At 36.9% G+C, this 20,352-nt stretch overlaps 1 protein-coding gene across 7 annotated transcripts; it reads right to left on the bottom strand.

The window, feature by feature from the left end:
- Nucleotides 1-1,843: 1,843 nt before the first annotated feature.
- Nucleotides 1,844-20,286, bottom strand: Nrg (Neuroglian). 7 transcript variants are annotated; one of them, XM_071772515.1, is made up of 14 exons: nucleotides 19,331-20,286; nucleotides 14,820-14,895; nucleotides 14,662-14,685; nucleotides 13,761-13,893; nucleotides 11,711-13,126; nucleotides 11,138-11,598; nucleotides 10,584-10,940; nucleotides 10,213-10,471; nucleotides 9,807-10,127; nucleotides 9,474-9,693; nucleotides 9,081-9,237; nucleotides 8,728-9,000; nucleotides 7,896-7,988; nucleotides 1,844-7,463 (listed from the first exon to the last, which is right to left on the bottom strand). In XM_071772515.1, exons 2-13 carry the CDS (start codon nucleotides 14,872-14,874, stop codon nucleotides 7,897-7,899), a joined length of 3,768 nt encoding a protein of 1,255 aa, XP_071628616.1. In that variant the 5' UTR covers nucleotides 14,875-14,895; nucleotides 19,331-20,286; the 3' UTR covers nucleotides 1,844-7,463; nucleotide 7,896. The 7 variants fall into 7 exon arrangements, with proteins under 7 accessions (XP_071628616.1, XP_071628612.1, XP_071628613.1 ...); XM_071772511.1 differs by lacking the exon at nucleotides 7,896-7,988; XM_071772512.1 differs by lacking the exon at nucleotides 7,896-7,988 and having other exon boundaries at nucleotides 19,486-20,286.
- Nucleotides 20,287-20,352: the final 66 nt, after the last annotated feature.

The raw sequence follows: 20,352 nt of genomic DNA, 5'->3' as shown, positions 1-20,352 counted from the left end.
AAGCCGCGGCCTCGCACGAGAGGTCCCAATGAATAACCAATAGTATCCGTTGTATTCCCCGGTGTCGGGGGATGGGCTACCTAACAAGTGGTCCATTGTTATCCTACGCGGCTGAGGTTTCCGTCTCTCATCTTCTTCCTTCTTCATTTTTCTTCTTCTTCCGGTACGTGCAGCACGATCGTGAATATTCCGAAGATACCCCCGAACCGAGTCGCAAATTTTTGAAAAACATCGCGGAACACCGTGATCCACGATCTTACCTGCGAAACACTCGACGCCGTCTTTGCGAAGCTATCACTTGTAAAACGGCCTCCAGCGAAACGTCTAGGACGTTCTAGAACCTTCTAATCGCCCTTTCAAGTCGGGGGAATTTAGAAGCATATATTTTCGTGTTTCTTCTGTAAAAAAAAATTAAATTGTGGTACTACTAGTTTTCGCTTTTATTCGTCCTTTTTTTTAAATCGACTCAATTATATGAAGAAGCATATAAGTTATATCGACAGGACGTTACAACTTTCTATATCAAGCAGATATCGCGCAGATATATTTTTAAATAATTTTATCTTCGTAAAACTTTCGATATCATCCTTGCGATTATCACCGTGGTGAAAAGGTGTAGCAAAGAATCTGATTGTAAGACCGTTTCGGTATCTTGCAATCATCCCTTTGAATCGCGGAAATTTTTGGGACATTCTTGTCACTCGTGCGAGGGAGAGGAGGATAAATTTTTGAACGGTGCTATTTCTCGTCTTCGCCCCCACCTTCCCGTCGCACAATTATTTATATATGACGAAACATATAAATTCGCGTATATATACGGCGCGTGATTCCACGCACCGCGCGGTGCGGCTGCCGCGAGAGCGGCCGGCAGCGAATTCAATTAGGATTGCGGCGGCCGTGCAAAAACATTCGATCAGGAATAAACCGGCGCTGCCTGCTGCCTGCCCGCCAGCCTGGCTCGCGGACGCTCTTATAGCTCTCGTCGCTTTCGAGTTCGCGAGCCCATGTATAATGCGTATGGTATCGAAGATCAATTGTACGCTCTATCGTCGTCGGAGACTCTTTCCGCGTGGCAGACATCTCATCCGATTACCTTCAAAAAAATTTTCATGGCTACGCAGGATGCTCCCCCCTAACTGAACGCGTTTTCCTTCAAATGTAGATTCTTCAAGCAATTTTTCCGTCGATTATTACTTTAATAAGAGAATCAAGATTTACAATAGGATGTATATGTATAAATGTATAACAATCCTCCGTGCATGAAAGAACTATAGAGTAACCTTCATTCAACATATTTTTTAAATTTACTTTTTATTATTTTTGTTAGGTAGAGAAAGCTGTATCTCTGTTACAAATAGACGAAATTTTTTTATCTTCAGATTAGATAATTCTCTCGTATTGAATCTCGAACAATTGATGGATTTCTCAAGCTTCAAGATACATCTTTGTCCGCTGTTAAACGATATTGCGGCCGAACGATCGAAAAGTTACCGTTCGATGCGTGCGTTCGTTAGCGCAGTTATATATCTGTGGACGCGGCTCGGATTGTGCCTCCCTTTATTCTCCCTCGATCCTTTATTCGTCTGTAACCGCGACGAGGGAGAGGAAGAAAGAACCCGTAGTAGCTCACAGATCGAGAACACGGGCGGCGCAAAAAACCTGTCCGGCATAATCGCATTATCGGTCACATCTTGCTCGATTTCTGTGTTCGCTTAGTGGAATTAAACCTGACGATTGTTCTATTCTTAAGAGTAATGTGATTGTCCTCGAGAGTAAATAAATAAACTTGGAAGTTGCTGATGCCTGAATTTTCTATGAAAGTAAAATAAGAAGTGCAAGGACACAATGTACATAAAAAATTTTATATACATTAAAATTATATATACTATATATCTATATTACATATAATAAATATTTAATTAATATATTAATATATTTATATTAATAGAAATAAAATTTACTCAATTTACTTTCTTCGGTTTTAAATATATATTATTTATATATAATAAAAATTAATATATAAACAATACCAGATACCTTGAATAATTTAAAAATTACGGTTTTTTCAAAATACGTAATGAAAAAATTGAAATGCAAAATTGAATTATAAATTGTTTTTTCTTTTTATTATAGCTAATAATACTCAAACAAACTTTAAAATACTAATTTTAATAACTGTGAATATGCTTTAAAGCCTAAAGCGACAACCTATATTCGCTTGTACAAATTCAGTTCAATATTGTGTCGAATGAGAGTGACTAATCGCAGTCACTACCGACTGGACGTATCCTTGGACGTATATCGACGGATCAAGTGAACTGTCGTACTCATTTTTCTCAATTTCCTTTGTTTTTTATTCTCTTTCCTTTTTTACTTTACTGACATGGGAGTTATGCAGGCAAATATCGGGATGTGTATCAATGCGATCGCGTTCGTGAATGAGTAAAACTTAAAGATTAAGAGACACAATTATCCGCTTAATTATTATACACAACGTAGTGGTATCTAGTCTCGGGTATTCGCTTCTTTACCAGGAGAAGAATGAGGCGATTCAGTGCAAGGTGGCCCATCCGATCGCGCGCGCGCGCGATTATACGATAACTCTCTTGCGTGCGGACGAAAATGTTCACGATGAAAGTTAGGCCATTTGTGCCTCTTTGTATTGCTTGTAGCTTCTGCAAAGCGATTTCCGATACGAGTCCGATCGTTCAAAGCGCCACGAGTGGATGGACAGCCCTGCGCATCATCCGTATTTCTATAGACTGTCTTTTGCTGGTTCCTTCTTTTTTTCGTAGAAAAATTATCTAAAAACGCGTGATGCCGATGCGAGAATGTACGAATGCGCTCTCTATAGCTGCATATATAATATATAAACGGTGAAAAACACATCGGCATGTTAATATCAGGATAATATACAATGAAGGATTCGCACGGTAAACGGGCACACGTTGGATCACGTTATTGAGATTCATGGTTTTTGCGTTGACTCTTTTTATAGCATTTCGTTCTGGAACGGCGATCGTAATATCTTTATAAGTAACAAATGTTCGACGAATATTAAAGTTGGAAAGTTGAGGGATACGTCAATAGGAACGCTAATTGTCAACAACTTGATGGACGATCCTCGCTTGTTCCCACTATCGCTTAACAGTAAGACAGTCGATATGATGTAGAATGTAATATGATCGCGATTGAGCTAATCGAATGAACACTTTGTATGTTACGAAATAATCGAGTGAGATTCTATAAAATGTATTAGATTCTATAAACTATAAAAAGAGTCAAGCCTTAACATTTTTCGGGGTAACGTGTGCTCGTTATACAATGAACACTCTTTAATAAGTCACGAATCGTTTCCCTTGTCAACGCAATCTAATATCAAGCAGAATAGCAGTAGATATTCACGTCCTCCGCTGAGGTAGCATAAATACCTCGGAAACACAGTCGAAAGACCGACAGCTGCCGCAAAGCGCGCGTCTATTATAGATACAATCGCGTAAAACCGCAAATGATTTTCTATACAAAGTATAAAATTATAAAAAAAGAAAAGAAATACAAAAAAAGAATAATACAACGTACGAAAGTACGAGTTGCTCGTGCGAAAGTATTGGAAGTTTGTATATATATGTATATATATATGTATACAATTAGCTCTCTCAACGCGTCTAACTGATGGTTCAACGTGCAGAATGAATGAATCTCGCTATATTTCAGTAAATATTGACGCTAGCGCAATAGAAAAATACTCTAAAAATGTAAACGCGCTCGTGTGCATGTGTTGTGTATGTGTGACTTGGACATCGAGATACGAAACATTTTGTCAATTTTGTCACGATTATTGCGGTCGTACATTAAGATAATAATCTACGAATGCGATCTTATATTTGTCTATGTAATTGCGGTTTCGATTGCAAATTCAGAGATTGCACTATTGTACTATTGGTTATGCACCGGCGATATTAGATGGTCTCGCATATCGTTAATATCGCCCGCGTTATTACGTTTCTCGTTTATGATATATATATACCTACGTATACCATAAATCTACAAATTGTAGTATCGAGTGAATTCATAAATAATTTTTTCGGTCGAAAGCATGCCGACATTTGTCCAATCTTTATCGTCGTAACCGCCTAGAAGTTTATGTTCTATCTAATTAACGCAAGCTTTCTTCAAACGTTAAAAAGTGATAACATTATAACGGAGATATATAATAATACGAAAACGCTCATTTCTTATTACGATAAGCCAATATTACGCATTGGATCGAGACACAAGTAACTTCCATTCTTTTTCTTTACTTTCACATAAGATATTCATCTGTCTAGTCTTTTTGCTGAAATATCCGACTTGTGTGTGACATGGGTTTTGGTCCTTCGTCAAAACCGTCAAGAAAACGAGCTACCGTTGCTGGCTCTTTCAAAGTCATATCTTCGGAAAGAAACTGATTCCACGCTAGTCAAGTTGTTACCATGAAATATTTTTTCAGCCGTCGCCGTAACATTAGTCTTTTGCATGGATTCCTAAACCATCCTATGGCGAATGCCCTTCTAAGTTTTCCACTCTATTTATTTAAAAATCACACTTTACGCCTTCTTTCTTCTTTCGGTAATGAATATCTGACACCGCTGTCGTCACAGTATTAGCTCTAGCGTCACATATTGCTGCTAACACGAAAAGAAGGGACGTTTACCTGCTAGTAGAAAATAAAGATCACTCGCGACGATGACACGTTCGAAGGATATTCCGAAAAGATGAATATTTAGTGGAAATTATTTATGATCTCAATCCAATAATTAGAAAGAAATCTCAATCGTGTGACGTCCAAGTCACCTGTACAGGATGTTCGGCAAAAAAGACCGTAACAAATATATTTCAATTAGAAGATAATTCTGTAGCATAAGGACGTCCTTTATAAGAATTTATCGTGAAAAAATCCTGTCCTGTTCGGTATAAGATATATCATTTAAGAATACTATACTTCGTGATTCTTCGTACATACGTATCATAAATATTATACACTTTGTACCTATCTTTGTTTCACTTTATCTTTGTACCTGACATATTTGCTTGCGACACTTTTGCAGACAACCTGTACATCGCATTGACTACATTAACTTAACGGTTATCTAAACAAATTGTACAAATTGTACTTAAAGGTCTAAACAAATTTTAACATCCCATACACTAAGTCATAATAATTATAGTTGCTCTGTTGTGATCGTCGCGTCTTTTTAAGAATTACTCGCATAATAATTCATAATTAATATATATATATAATGTCTCTCTTTTTTCCTCCCTCTCTCTTTCTATATATATATATTTATATATTTAATATCTTCATATATTAAATAATCATATAGCATTATCTTATGATTATTGGATTATAATCATTGGATTATAATAAAATTACCAAAAAAGCAAAGTAAACTGTCATAAAAATAAAAGGGTTTTCGTCGAAGCATATTTCACATACAAAAGCAACAGTTACTTATAGAGGCCTTGCGATTTTTGTTACCTACTTATATAGTGCATATACAATCTTCTCTTTAATAGTACTTTACTCTTTACTATCCCTCGCATATCCTTATTGTTCGCGCATACACGCGCCCCACGTGTGTGTCAAGTGTGTTTGTTAATAATGAAAGTGTAAGTGCATGATAATTATAGATTATTATTCGTTCATTTAGATTTGGCCCTTCCTCGGCAGAGTAAAAATTGATCGCGGCTAAAGGTTCTTAGTGTAACCGTCCATTACGAGATTAAAGTTAAAATCAGTCGAAGCCAGATTGTGACACTATCTTTTACAGTGATACTTCATTTTCAAGATTGCATGTAATGATGTAAATACACAGCAACACTCATTAATATATTGCGTCATCCCTATTTCAAATAAGAAATGCATCAAATCATTTTAATATGTTCGTACATTGTATTACTCGTTATTTTCAATATCAATAATTTAATTTTACTTATGCATATGAGTAACAGCAAAAAATTTTTAAATATTTCCTATTACATTGTATCGATTTCAATGAATTTGTTTTAAATGCAAGCGCTTATCACGAAGATTACATTTCGTCACTATATTCTATTTAAAGCAAGCCATCACTTTTGCAAATCGCATATTAGAAATAAGTAAGTTATTATTGTAGATATTTATAAGTCCAATATAGGCACTAAGATTTAATTTCTTGTGAATATATTTTAATACGTAGTTACTCAACATAATGTTACTGTGTTAAAAGAATTATGAAATTGAATTTTGCAGTTTTATTATTTATTTATACAAGTACTTAAGCCTTTTAAAAATAATTTTTTTTCTGTACATTCATGTCTAACCTTCTTATACTCTCTGATAAAAAACATTTTTTTTCTTTTTTAAAATAAATTTTGAAGTAATTTTTAAATTTTATTATTCGTATCCGTTTGGATTATTTCAACATTGCAAAATGTCTTCCCTTATTAACATAGTATGTATAAAAGATAATAAAAAAATTTAATTTAGAAAAGGAATAGACAAACAAATTTCCAATGACAAGGAATAAACAAAGAAATTAGTTTAACAAAAATAAACAATTTTAAAGGCGATTCAAGTACTTGCATCAAAATAAGCAACGTTTAATTTTAATAAAATCAATTTCGAAATTGTTTTAATTACAGCAGAATATTGATCGCTATATTAAAATATATATACACGTTAGAAACTAACGCGCGAAATTTAGAAATTCTATTGTAAAACATTGGATACTACATGCAGTCTTAAAGTTACTTCGCATCTGCACGAGCTCGGAATAACACGGATCCAATTCGTATACCTTGTCACCAATCAAAGTGTCTAATTCAACCTGGCTTTGTCAAAGATATTACGGTCAATGCTAGAATAGTTTCTACGGTACTATTTCCATAAATAGCTTGCACGCTATGAAACACCTATAATGTTCTTGGGTTTTATAATTAATATAGAGATATGGTTGATCGTCAGCACTTGCGACAACGTATATAAAGTAAATAATAATCGTCATAACAAAAGATTTATCTTTCACATTTCCGTTGTATATCTAAAAAAAAAATCTAGTTAAAAAATTTGGAATGTTTGTAACATTTTAAATTCAATTGAAACTCAAAATCATATTTGTTGCATATTGACGATCTACATTACTCTGAATGTTTGAAGTCATGTTTCCTACAGAAACTATAAAACCCAAAACTCAGAGTCTAATTGGCAGTATAGTGTTGGACATTGCGCCCAGCGCAAGGTGCATAGCAGAGCTGCTGCAATAGCCAAGGATCGGGAAGATCCTTAACCGTAACGAGAAAAAATTTTTTATGCGGCTTTGATTAAGTTAGTTGCGGATGTTACACATACGTGGCCATAGTACCAGTTGGAATAGGTGGTGTCTCCTCTGGTCTACCTTTAGGTCCGTATTGTCCAATGAAGGATCCATCCTCCGTAAAACGCCCTAGAAAACAAACGAATTTTATTATTTATGAAGAAAATATATAAAAATATAACGTTATGCAGGTACATACACAGAGGTTCTTTTTTTGCTTTCACAAATCAAGTAATAATGAATATTGCTATAAACATCAGCATGCAGTTTTATACAAATAATATATTAATTTCCGAATTATTTCGCCGGAGCACAAATGCATCGATTTAAGTGTTAAAAAAACGTGTGCGACGCGTGACTTCGTGTTCAGGAAAGTGGTCGATTCATAATCGGCAGATCTTGATCTTGACTCTCACCTCATGCATGCCTCGGTTTTAGACAAGATTAATTAAAGAGTGGATTATGAGTAAAAAAAAGCGTGAAGTGAATGATAACCCGTTTCGGAAACTTATATTTCGTACTTCTACTGTTTCGTCTCAAGAATATGTTTGATGAACTTACCTTAGACTAGAGTGGCAAATGCCTGCGAATTTGGTTCCTGCTTACGCTGTCGGCCATACTGACCAATGAAAGAACCATCTTCGTTCATGCCCTCTGTATCGAGTCAAGCAATGAAGCAAATAAAATATATAACAAAATATGCATGACAAATTGAAAATAAAATAGTCTAAAGCGAACATATAAACGAATACGACTTATGCAACTGCGGCTGCAAAGTGTATGCAAAAGGAAGCAATAACATGATATAAGAAAAATCTAAAACGTGAAAATAAACTCAGCTGTGACATATGAGATTCGCAAATTTTATTTTGCTCTCTAAGATTAAAAATATTACGAAAATATTAAAATTCGGTGCATTTCTACGTTGCAACAATAATTCACAATAATACATACCCTATTTAAAAACGTCAAATTCTTCTAAACTTTTTTTAATTCCTCTATTCTCAACTGATATCTACTAATTCAACTTACTCCTCTTGCACTGCTCTTTCTACTATCTTTTTGCTACTTTGCGATGCATAAATTATGCATACGCATAGTATATTCGGTTTTTCATTTGTTTCTTGATTTTATGGATTGAGCGCACAATATTCTATGCATGTGCTGTTAGAATGAGTAGCGATCGAAAAAATGAAAATAGAGGGTTCGCTCAATCCCGCCGATTTAAAGTTAGACATGTATAGACGCGACTAATCAATTGTCATAGTACTTGCTACTCGAAAAACACGTACAACAAATATCTTTAATTACATACTACTTTTTCATATCACAAGGACTTTTCTAATATTATATATATTTTTAACAATTCCAAATAGAATTTTAAACTCATTACCTGTATCACCATCGCCATACTCCGCCATGGAATCGGTGTCGGATTCAGGATGTTTACCATCCACATGAGAAGAAGATGCCAAGGACGCGCGTCCGCCAGCCGATTTGGTGTCCAACGGTTGCGAATACTCATGGAATCCACCCTCGTCGGGATAATCCCCTCGTCCGGCAGCCAGTTCTCGTTCATGCACCGCGTACTTTCCGCCTCGATTTCGTTTAATCACGCAAACGATTATCAGCACCAAAAGGAGGATAGCGATTGCTAGCATCATTCCTTCAGCGAAAATATCACAATCTTGACATATACCAGTCATCGAAAAAATTGATCTAAAAATTAAGAAGAAAAATATTTACCTATGAACCAGCCAGCCGTCGCAACATTTTCCTTCGGTTGAATAATGGGTCCTTCGCTACTCGTCACTACTTCTTGGAAAGCACTCTCGCTCATGTAGTCTCCGTCGACAGCGACGACTGACATCACATAGGTTTCACCGCTTTGAAGACCGCGAACCTGCGTGATTTATAGCATTTTTTAATGATCATATAATTATATTTATCTTATTTAAATATTAGAATATAGTTAGGTAAAATCAAAATGCAAATTTAATGAATACAATATTAATCAGAGTTTGGATATGATAGTCAAAGACTCTAATACACAAGACCGAAAAAAATTCTGATTAATAGAGCTTGTTAGGAAGATATCAAGAAGCCTTGTGTATAAATTTATCATTACCGTAAACATACCTCAATAGTATTCGACTGAAACTCGGGATCCGTCTTCAAAAAGATCGTTTCGCCTTTCATCTTGTACCTGACGAAGAAATGACTTCCCGGATTACCGTTCAAATTCGGCAACCAAATGACTCTTACGTGTGAATATCCATTCTCCACTGGTATAGTTTCCCACGTAAATTGTGGGACGTCAGGTCGTTGAGACGTTCTAGTCTTTTGCTCGATAAAATAGCTACAAAAATACATTAAAACTATAAGTAACATACATGACAAAAATGACATAAAATAATGTTTACAAATGTTACTGATATTTAACTTCGTTCTTGTAGCTCATGCGACACTTACTCATTGCCTTCACCAACTCTGGTTGTGGCACGTATGTGAACGCGGTAAATCGTATCAGGCGCTAATGCGGCTAATTTGGCACTCGTAGCTTGTGGCTCCATAACATGCGGCTTTCTCTCGAGTAACGTTCCCAACTTTGTGCCGTTCACAACTTGATAATAAATTCTATATCCGGTTAAAATACCATTCGGTTCCGCGGGTCGCGTCCACACTAGGAACAATGCACTGGATCCCATAGGGAATGCTTCTAAACTGAGCACTGTCCCTGGTACTCCTTCCGGTGTGTCAAAGCTTAAAGTCTCGGACGCAGGACCGGTGTACCTGCACAAAATAAACATTATTTAAAGACAAGGTAGCTATGAGAAGCAAAATATATGATAGCGATATATAATCGAAGTGTTATTACCTGCCGTTGTAAGCGAGTATTCTCACGAAATTTTTACTATATGGAACGAACTTCGTGATTAACGCATGAGTTTTATTTCCACCACGAATATCCATCTCGCGCATTCCCTTCTCACCCTCCTTCTCCGTCCACGTTTGAATCTTATATCCTTGCAATTCGCCCCTTACCGACTCCTCGGGTACCGGACTCCACGACAGCTGAGCGGTTGTACTCGATTTTATTTGATTCAGTGTAAAATTGCCGGGTGCTTGCAAGGGTACTGAAATAGCAATTTAACGTTTTATGAGCAAAGTCGACGTATTAATAATTAATCTTAGTATATAATAACAATAACAATTATAATAATAAAGTTAATTTTATCAGTGGATTACCGTCTTCTCCAGAGTATCCGATAATTTCATTGGCTGCAGCTTTACTCTCTCCTTTCGCGTTCGAAGCGATGACCTTAATTTTGTATCTTTGATAAGTAGGTTGATTGTCCACTAGATAATTATTTTTCCTCCAATCATATATATCAGCTGTAGCCCATGTCTCACCCGGTATATCTCTTTTGTAATATACCCTGTATTTAAAGTGGGGGGCATTATGCTCTATTTGCGGCATGGTTGTCCATGAAATAACCAAATTTTGAGGCGTTGTACCCTTGCCCATAATATTGTCTGGATTTTTGTAAGGAACGTCTTGTTCGGTGGTACAAACATCGCTGTGTGGTGACGGTAGAGAAGGGCCTGAATTAGAAAATAATATCAATACATTAGTTTAACATATTTATCCTAAAGAAGAGATAATAGCCATAGTAAATTGACTCGAAAATTGTGTAATTAAGATCTGAATTATATATTATTATACATATATGTACATAATTATATATAATTGCAATTCATTCATTTCAAAGTAGTCTTTTAGTTTTCAAGCGTTTTCTCACCTATTTTATTCCATGCAAGAACGCGGAATGTGTAATTGGCCCAAGGTGACATAGACACTTCGTATGTCTGGTCTGTAGCTGGGACGTAATCTTTGGCTATCTCCCAGGTATCCGGTGCAAAAGTGGTGTTGTATTGGATCGTGTAGCGCAGAATAGGAGATCTGTTATCTCCCATGGGTATCCATTGGACAAAGGCCGCTTTAGACATGCATTTAATGCCGATTAATCTTGGCGCATTAGGTACATCCTGAACTATCAGCGTCGCTTGTGCTCTCGCTTCGTCAAGATCAGTGCGGGCGACGCACGTATAGATACCGGAATCCAGTTCGGTCGTCTTTGTGATCATTAGAGAATAGTCGGTACTTCGTACGAATCTCGGTTCCATCTCGAAGTCTATTGGTTCACCATTGCTCAACCAGTCTATGGTCAGAGGTAGACTGGGATCAGTAACGGCATTGCACCTAGAACAAACATAGAAAAGAAATTAAGCAAAACCTCCTAATTATACATCAGAAGATAACAGATTTACTTTTACTTCTATCGAGATTTCAATATTTTTTTGAAAAATTTTACCTGAATGTGGCAGTAGCGCCCGCTGCAACTTCGTAGTCCTCCGGCTCATCCGTTATCTTGGTGTGTTCTTTCACCACCAAACTGGCGGACGCATTCACTTCGCCGAATTTATTGGAAGCGTAGCACGTGTAAGTACCAGCATCCAGGAATATCACGTTCTCGATTTCCAAGTCGCCTATATCCAAAATCTTGTAACGACCGCCGGTCAATTCTTGCCCGTTCCTGACCCACTTGACCTCGGGCTTGGGTGCGCCGAAAACGCGGCACGTAATCCGGATGGTTTTGCCGTCGACCGTGCTCAAGTTCATGGGCGGTTGCGTGATATCCGGATAGAGCGCCAACACGTTCACATATACGTCTTTGTAAACGTATCCCAACGAGTTGGTAGCGTTACATCCATAATTTCCCGTGTCTTTTTTCACCAGTCTCTCGATGACAATGGAATTCGCCGTGACTTTCCTCCTGTTATTCGGTGGCGCTTCAGATATCGGTTTACCATTGTAAATCCACTTGATCTCGGGAACGGGCACGCCGCTGGCCTCGCACTTGATTTCGGCAGTCTCGTCCTCCGCAGCGTTCACGAACTCCGGCTCAACGGTGAAATATGGTACGGCCATTACTTGCAGATTTATGGAATACGACTGGGCTGTTCCTACTCCGTTCGATGACTCACAGGTGTATTCGCCCCCGTCCTCGAAATTAACGTGTTTTATGACGAGAGATTTGCCGTAATTTCCTTGAATTATTCTATCGCTCGGTCTGAGCAACGCGCCATTTTTGCTCCAAACTATCTGCGGTAAAGGCGTTCCTCCGAATATGCAGTATAATTCTACTTTCTTGCCACGCAGAGCAACCTCATTTTTCCTGCTGACGTACTGCCTTTCAGGGGGATATTTGTTCTGGCCGGCGGACGCGCCTGTAGAAATTACGTTTAACAAAACCTTATTGCCTACTTTGTATTCGTTTCTGAACACAGATGTGGCGGCACAGGCATAGTAAAAGTCATCCGAAGCGTCGTTTCTGGTAACATTGCTAAACCAGAGATTACCCTCCGGATCGAGAGTCATCCTTGAGTTATTGATTGACTTGATACCACCAGCGATATCCTGAATCAGCCAATAAACATTTGGCTTAGGCCAGCCATCGGGTGGTTGGCAGGTAAGTTTGAAAGGGGAACCCTCGTTCGCGTTTAAAGTTATTGGGTTTTCGTCCTTGAACGAATTTAATTCGGCCTTTCGAACGAACACCGAATTCGACGTAGCTATGCCCCACTCATTTTCGGCGAAGCACTGATACTGTCCCAAATCTTCGTCTCTCGGTCTTGAGATTACCAAAGTGCCTCTACCAGGTTGTTGAGAAATGCGATCGTCATACGCCGGCCACTCAAAGTTCTTTCCATTTTTAATCCAACGATACCTATATAAAATTATCTAATATCAAAATTTCTTCTGACACATGTAATATACATCACAAATGCTTCTAGCACAATAATGTTAAATATAATAATAAATATATATATTTGCACATAAATTATCAAGATTTAACATCGATGGAACATGTTAAATATAACATACAAGCTTTATATCTTAATCCCTCTCATTTATAAATAAATTTCTTTTTATAAATAAAAACTATATACATTAGATAATAGTTTATAAAAAACCCTGCCAACGCCCATACGGTTAGATAAGTCAGACATCTGTATTAGCGATGATTATTTCACACATATTAAAGCTATGAGATCATCTTTGTAATTAAGATCGGCTAGTTGCAACCGGCTTCCTTACACTGTACGTTACACTGTACGAGATGAATAAGCCCGACAAGTGCAATGAAACTTCATGAATGAGATATTCCGAAAGTACATTTTCCGTTCTTGAGCAACTTAACAAGTGTGACAAGTCATATTTACATAATAGCTATTTCCTTGATAGCACTTGTAGGCTGTATCTAATAATACCATCAGACAGCGCATAAAGTGACTTAAAGAAATTTATTCTACATGTAATAAACAAGCTCTAAAAAAAAGCAAGAAAATGCAGATACGTACGTTGGAACTGGCTCGCCCTCCGCTTCGCATTCAATCAGAAATGGTTTGTCATTCTCGTTGACTTTTGTTTGAGCCACTTGAAACAGCTGCTCGTCCGTTGGCGGCTGTTTAGATATTCGTGGCGGTGATTGAACTAATAAACAAAAAATGTATTAGATCCAAAACGATTACGCCACTGAAATAAAGATAAACTAGTAGAAAAGAAACACACAGATATAATCTAAAGAAAAACAGGACAAGAGGCATTTATGGATTTATGTTCAATGTAATGAAACTCCGCTATGACAGATAATCTTCATGATTTTTAACTTAAGTATGGTAAGGGTCAGCCACAGCTCACTATAACTTAATTGAAATAAATATACTACATTAAGAAGATTTATAAAAAGAATGGAAACAGACACATGGTAGGACAGATCTAACGTTCTTTAAAATATATGTACAAATACATACAGACACTTTGAAAGTAACGAATCTGGGATCTAACAGAAATAATATTCTACATTTTGTATATTGGAATCGTGTTATGTTGTATTATGTATATGTTGGAATTATGTTGCATTGCATATGTAAAATAATATAAAGTATAATAAAATATTCACATAGAAACGATTTAGAATGTTTTTATGTTTAATGTTTCGTTAATGTATATGCGTTCATGTTCTAACAGCCAAAGGTAATCTATACACAGATGTAATTGCGTGAATGTACAAATATTGAGTGTATGGTCTGGAGCCGTATAAATGGGTACAGATGTAAATGTGTGAATACACAAAAACATAGCAGCTCCGTGTAGAGAATTTATTAATATTTTGTGGCAAAATGGTTTTGCGTGAATAAAAGGTCGCTTGTAATAGAAAGCACGATTATGAAAAATGGTTTCCATAATAGTGTGTTTCACCTTCTACATTATCCGGGACACGTACTATAATTGAAAATCAAAAATCATAACTTTAATGGCAAGATTCATTGAAATTCGTAGCGTAATAGAATAAAAGTCTTATATGGTCGACCATAATTTGAAGGGTATTTACGGGCAATCAAATTATTTATACTCACTTATAGCTGAAGCGCCAAGCACCAGCGTGGAAACAATACACACGGCGAGTCTCATTGTCACTTCGTGTTTAGAAAACTGAAACAATAATATTTCTTTTATCAAAAGGTTTCTTCTTAATCAGAATTATGAGAAATAAGAGCAACTTCGATTAACTTAAGCCAAATTCGGATTAACTTAAGCCAGCAATAATCACTCACGGCAAAATTTCTACCTGTTAATAATTTATCGTCTCTAATTTTTAATCCTACCCACGTTAATAAAATATTACAGATAAGTTAATAGAAGTCACCCTAAAAAATGAGGAAAAGCAGAAATGTATTAAATAATTTACAAGCAGCTTTTGTATCACATCGGTTGCACAATAGCTACCCAGATCGTTTCTCCGAGTGTTACATGAGCGACGCGACGTAATATTTTAAAGTAAAGAAGAAAAGAAAAAAAACCGTCCTTTTGCACTTTACTAACGATATACTTGACGAGCAGCGTTCATATGCCGGGCCGTGTTTAATGTGAATAACAGACGAGAAATGAAAAGAATTTACTCGAAACGGATCTTCGCCTGCTGAGAAGGACAAAAATCCTTTAAAAAAATAAATCAATATCTTATCTTATCTTAATAAATCAATATGTCCTAATACTAAACAGTGATTAGTCTGTGACAAACGATTCTATTATGCTTTTTCTGAGGGACGAGCAAGGGACGGATATGCTACCAAAAAAAGCAGGCTCTTTATTATTCCCTGTTGGAGATATTTGGGGGAGAAAGTGAAAGTTTTTAAAATCATAAAACGTAAAATGCAAAATGGAGGTTTATATATTACAGTAAAAGAGCAAATCGGTGATCATACATTTACAGTTTATACATGTATCTACTAATTTTACCAGTAAATAAAATATTAAAAGACAAGTGTTAAAAATCATTTGATACTTTCACTATAACAAAATATGCATTGACTATTTTAATTCAGCAAGAGCGTACGCAAAGAACAGACAATTCAAGTGAATATTGTAGTTCCCCATGTTGCAATGAATAAAAACTGTATTTCAAATAATATAAGAATATTTATCCCTTTCTTTATATCTTTGAGAAATTTCTCTTTCAGTTTTCTGGGAATATTTATTTTAGATATCATATTATCAGAGATTATATTATAGTTTATACTTTTGTCTCTTTATTTCAAATAAACAAAAAAAAATCAAAGAACGTCAAATTGTAGTCCAACTAGTAAACCATTTGTCAACAAGATATGCAATTCGCAAAGCATTTGTATCAATTGGTACGTTTTTATAGTGTTTTAGAAAGTATATGTATAAAGGTCGGTACGAAAGTAATACCTCCTTAAAAAAATTTTATTTCTGAATCTATGGTTTTTACATGAAATAATGGTCAATCTTTATTGCGTACACTGTTGTTTTTATACATGATCTCCATCTTTTTCTATGCACTTTTGCCATCTATAAATCAGATGCTCTGGAAAATGTCTACGAAGTGCATCCTTCAATGGGTGGTAATCAGAACTGAAGAAAAGTGTTGATCAAGAGAGAGAGAGTCCTCAAGAGTCAAAGCAAAGATTTGTATCGCACTGGTATACAGCGTCTGACTCACAAAAGGTAAAAGTGCATAGGAAAAAAAACATAAAAATTATGTGAAAAAAATAAGTGTGCACAATAAAAACTGACCATTATTTCATGTAAAAACTATAGAAATATCCAGAAATAAAATTTTCTAAAAATAAAAAAATTAGAAGACATTACATTCGTATCGACCCTCGTATATTAGTTTTCTAATAATAATGTTCATTAGTAGTAAATCTTTTCAGTCTTCTCAAAATCTTAAGTAATTATATCTATACATTTACTAATAAATATACAAATACAATTATTGAATTTTACTCTTATATATTGCAACATACATTGTATATATTGGGATATCGCATTAGACATTGTTCGTTAACACTAGAACAATCAGCATTAAATGTATATTTAATTTTACCGCATCCGTCAATTCGACAGGTATTTGAAAAAACATTTTATTTATTTTAAATTTCTTTAATACTTAAATAATAATTAACGAACATAGCTGCAAAGATTTTAGATTATTTTTATAGATTTAGTTCTAAAGATATTTAATATTTTAATAGAAACCTTTTTTCATAGTTTTGATTCTATCAATAGAAAATAAATAAGTATAAATATATTTTGCAATAACAATATTTTCGAATTACTGTTACATTCTAGAAACTGTTATCTACATTTTAAAATAAAATTTAAATTTGACGTTGGATCAATAAAATTGCCTACTTGGCACCAAAGATAAATATACCTTTCACTAACATAACACGTGCTTATCGCACAACTTATGTCCATTTCTATCAACGCAGATTAATTTTGATCTTGGTTTAACTTACCTGTCTTTTCCTAGTTCTAAAAGTTAGAAAAAGATAGAAAGTAAGTTAAACCGAGATTAGAAGTTAATCTACATTGGTAGAAATGGGCATTAGACAGCAAAGTGACAATGAAAATACGATTTTCCTAAATTGTTATCAAAATACCGCATCATGTCGTAGTTGTTACTTGTTAGTATAAATAAAATCTTTTATATCTTGACAAAAATCAACATAAATTGCAACAAAAGCATCTTAACTCCCGAAAGCCATACTGGGATCTCAGGAACCCCAACGAAATTTTGGAACAATCTTTGCAACCATCATTTATATTTAGAATATTTAACATTATCGTTCGACCACCTCACTGACTTTTATTGTTTGCGGATTTAAATCACTCTGCGGTTGGTCATAGAGTGAGACGGACGTGCTTCTCAACATTAATTTCTTAATCACTTCGATATCTATACTGTGGTTCCTCGATATTTGACACGCAAAAACTTGTACGAATTTTATTTATCTCGTGATGTCTACAATTTTATATATTTTTATAACCAGAAGAGAGAGAAGTGAGCTTTTTTTATTTATTATTTTTTTTTAGACGCATAACCAAGTAACGTTTGTATGTATTGTAACATTATCATCTGAAAAAGGTCAAAATCCATGGCCGAAACGTTGTGCTAATATTAGTAAACCTGGCCAGTTGGGTCGATTTTAAAAGACAACCACTTTATTATTAACATTTTTTAATGTGTATTTTTTAGTAATAATTTTTATTTTGACAAATTCTGAGATTACCATCATACTTCTCGCAATCAGAATGCTTTACGATCGATTGGGAAAAAAAAACATTACAGTACGTTGATTTTTTTTCAAGCTTATAAGCAAAAAATGGCTGGGGTCCTCCAGATCCCAGTGGGCTTACACGTATGCAAAAAATAAGTGTGGCCTGCAAGGATTATAATAATCTCCGCAATTTAAGACGAGAAATCTGAAATTCGTCATTTTAACAAAGTTGGTTGTTCTAGTGTTAAAGACATTTTTTAAGACCTTAAGAAAGTTAAGGCTTCCAAAAGTATCAGATTGAAGAATCTCTTTGAAAGTCGCAGGACGCAACAGCACTCAGATTTTCCCCCGACTCCGTTAAAAAATATATAATCACAGAAATTCGACGCATCCGGCGAACGCGGCACCGTCGAATTAACGAACGTGGCACCGTCCGATCTTCTTCAATTAATCATGCATCACCCGGATCCGTGCCCGCGGTCGTGAACCCGGCGAATCCCCCGTGCCGTTTTTTTTTGCCGTTGCGGTAAACACAAAATTGCCCTCACACATGTATACACACAGACGCGCGCGTGCGCTTAAAAAGCCTCGGCGTGATCGAAGCTGACCCAATTATCAGAAATTTTCAAATTCGCCGGGATGTTGTGGGACGGTGGTTGCCAATGGTGATGCGAAAAAATGGGCGTGCACCCGGCGCCGATAGGAACTTGAGAACTGGGAACGAAACGAGACAACGAGAGGAAGGAAAGAAGCAGAAAAATAGAGAGGCGAACGCGAGGCTGACGAGAGGTCGGGCGGCGTATTTTCTCACGTCGCTCTATCGATGCCCGCGGGAGTCGCGGGAGCACTCGGACGTCGCCGGGAACCGTCGGGAGGATCCGAGGGAGATTCGGGATTCGCCTGACTCGCCACTCTCGCCAGCCGATCCGAATGGAACGCGTCGTCGCGTTCGACGACGTCGCCCCACGATGATCTCACTCGCGTCGTGCGTCGTCCTTCGCGGGTCTCGCCCCGCCTCGCCGTCCTCGCCGAGCGGAAGCGCGATCGAATTGACGATCCTCGCGAGTCGCGCGGGCGCGTCTCGGTCCGGTCGCCAGGAGGGTCTCACAATACTCTCGGCAACTTGCCTGACTCTGCCACTGTCTGCCGCTCTGGCGCGGTAAAACGGGCGGCGAGTAAACGCGAATGGGAATGGGAACGGCAGGGTCGGCAGGGCGAAAAGCGGGAAGCGGGCACACCCGCGACGCGAGATCGCATTGATCGGGCCCGTCCGCTCGGTTCGTTCGATTCGCTCGGTCCCCGCTTCCTCGCCGCGACGATTAAAATCGCGGGACACTTACCGATCCTGGGCGTTCGGTGGCGCGGTCACGGTGCCGAGAACGTCGCTATCACCAGGGCATCGTCGAAAAAACTGCGGTCCGCGAAAAACCACCGACACTTCCGATACGTAACTTCGCCGTACGGTACCGCGCTATTGTGCGTGTAAACGTCTTACCTGTGTACGTGCATGTGTGCGATACGCACCGCGCCGCGCTGCACTCAGTCTTCGCCAGTCCTCGGTCCCGTCACCTCTCGCCGCCCGGCCGCCCTCGCCGGTCTAGGAAAACTAGATGTAGGGAGGGCACCACGTCGGTAACGCTATCTACTATACCGATGGATAACTCGTTACCGACGAGGATAATTACCGATAACACTAAGCTGTTCACGTCTATATCGAATTATATATATTTTATCCCCCTCCCCCTTTCGAGACATTAAATTCTGTTCTTTTTCAGTTGAATTCCTTGTACAGATCTTTTTTCTTTTCCTCCTCACGTAGGAAAGAAAAAGAGGAAAGATGAACGGTGCAAGAACGGTTCAGCTAAAGAACGGACTTGGTTATCTTATTGTTAGTCTTTATTATAATCTAATAATATCTTATGTATTTTTATGACTGTGAAAAATGTATAACATAATTAACGTTATAACACAAACATTTTTTACATAGCTTTAAGATGGTGACAAATAAACTATACTTAGTAACGTAATTCAAAGGTCTTCTCCCCAATATGTCGAAAAGTAAAGTAGAATTCATGTATAAAATTCGACAAATATATCTGGATTTAATTAAAAATAAAATCCAGGGATTGTGTTCGTATAACTGAAGAGAAATATTCTCTTACACATTCCTGATTTATTACGTGCAGCAGTTTTGAAACGAGAGAGAAAATACATACATCTTATATGTAACTTATTTACATACAAATTGATCGTAAATTTTATTCTGAATCCTTGTACTTTTCATTAACCCTCTGAGTTAAAAAAAAAAAGATCAGCTTGATATACTGTAACTACAAAGTAAAATAGCAGTAAATACTGATAA

The sequence above is a fragment of the Temnothorax longispinosus genome, chromosome 3 (assembly GCF_030848805.1).
Source record: "Temnothorax longispinosus isolate EJ_2023e chromosome 3, Tlon_JGU_v1, whole genome shotgun sequence".
Classification (NCBI taxonomy): Eukaryota; Metazoa; Arthropoda; class Insecta; order Hymenoptera; family Formicidae; genus Temnothorax; species Temnothorax longispinosus.
This window is presented reverse-complemented; position numbering and strand designations above follow the sequence as displayed.

Coding starts and splice junctions, on each gene's coding strand:
- Nrg (XM_071772511.1), bottom strand. CDS start 14,874: ATGAGACTCGCCGTGTGTATTGTTTCCACGCTGGTGCTTGGCGCTTCA. Junction 11,599..11,710: donor GGCGCTACTGCCACATTCAG/GTAAAATTTTTC, acceptor TGTTTGTTCTAG/GTGCAATGCCGTTACTGATC. Junction 10,128..10,212: donor ATACTCGCTTACAACGGCAG/GTAATAACACTT, acceptor TATTTTGTGCAG/GTACACCGGTCCTGCGTCCG.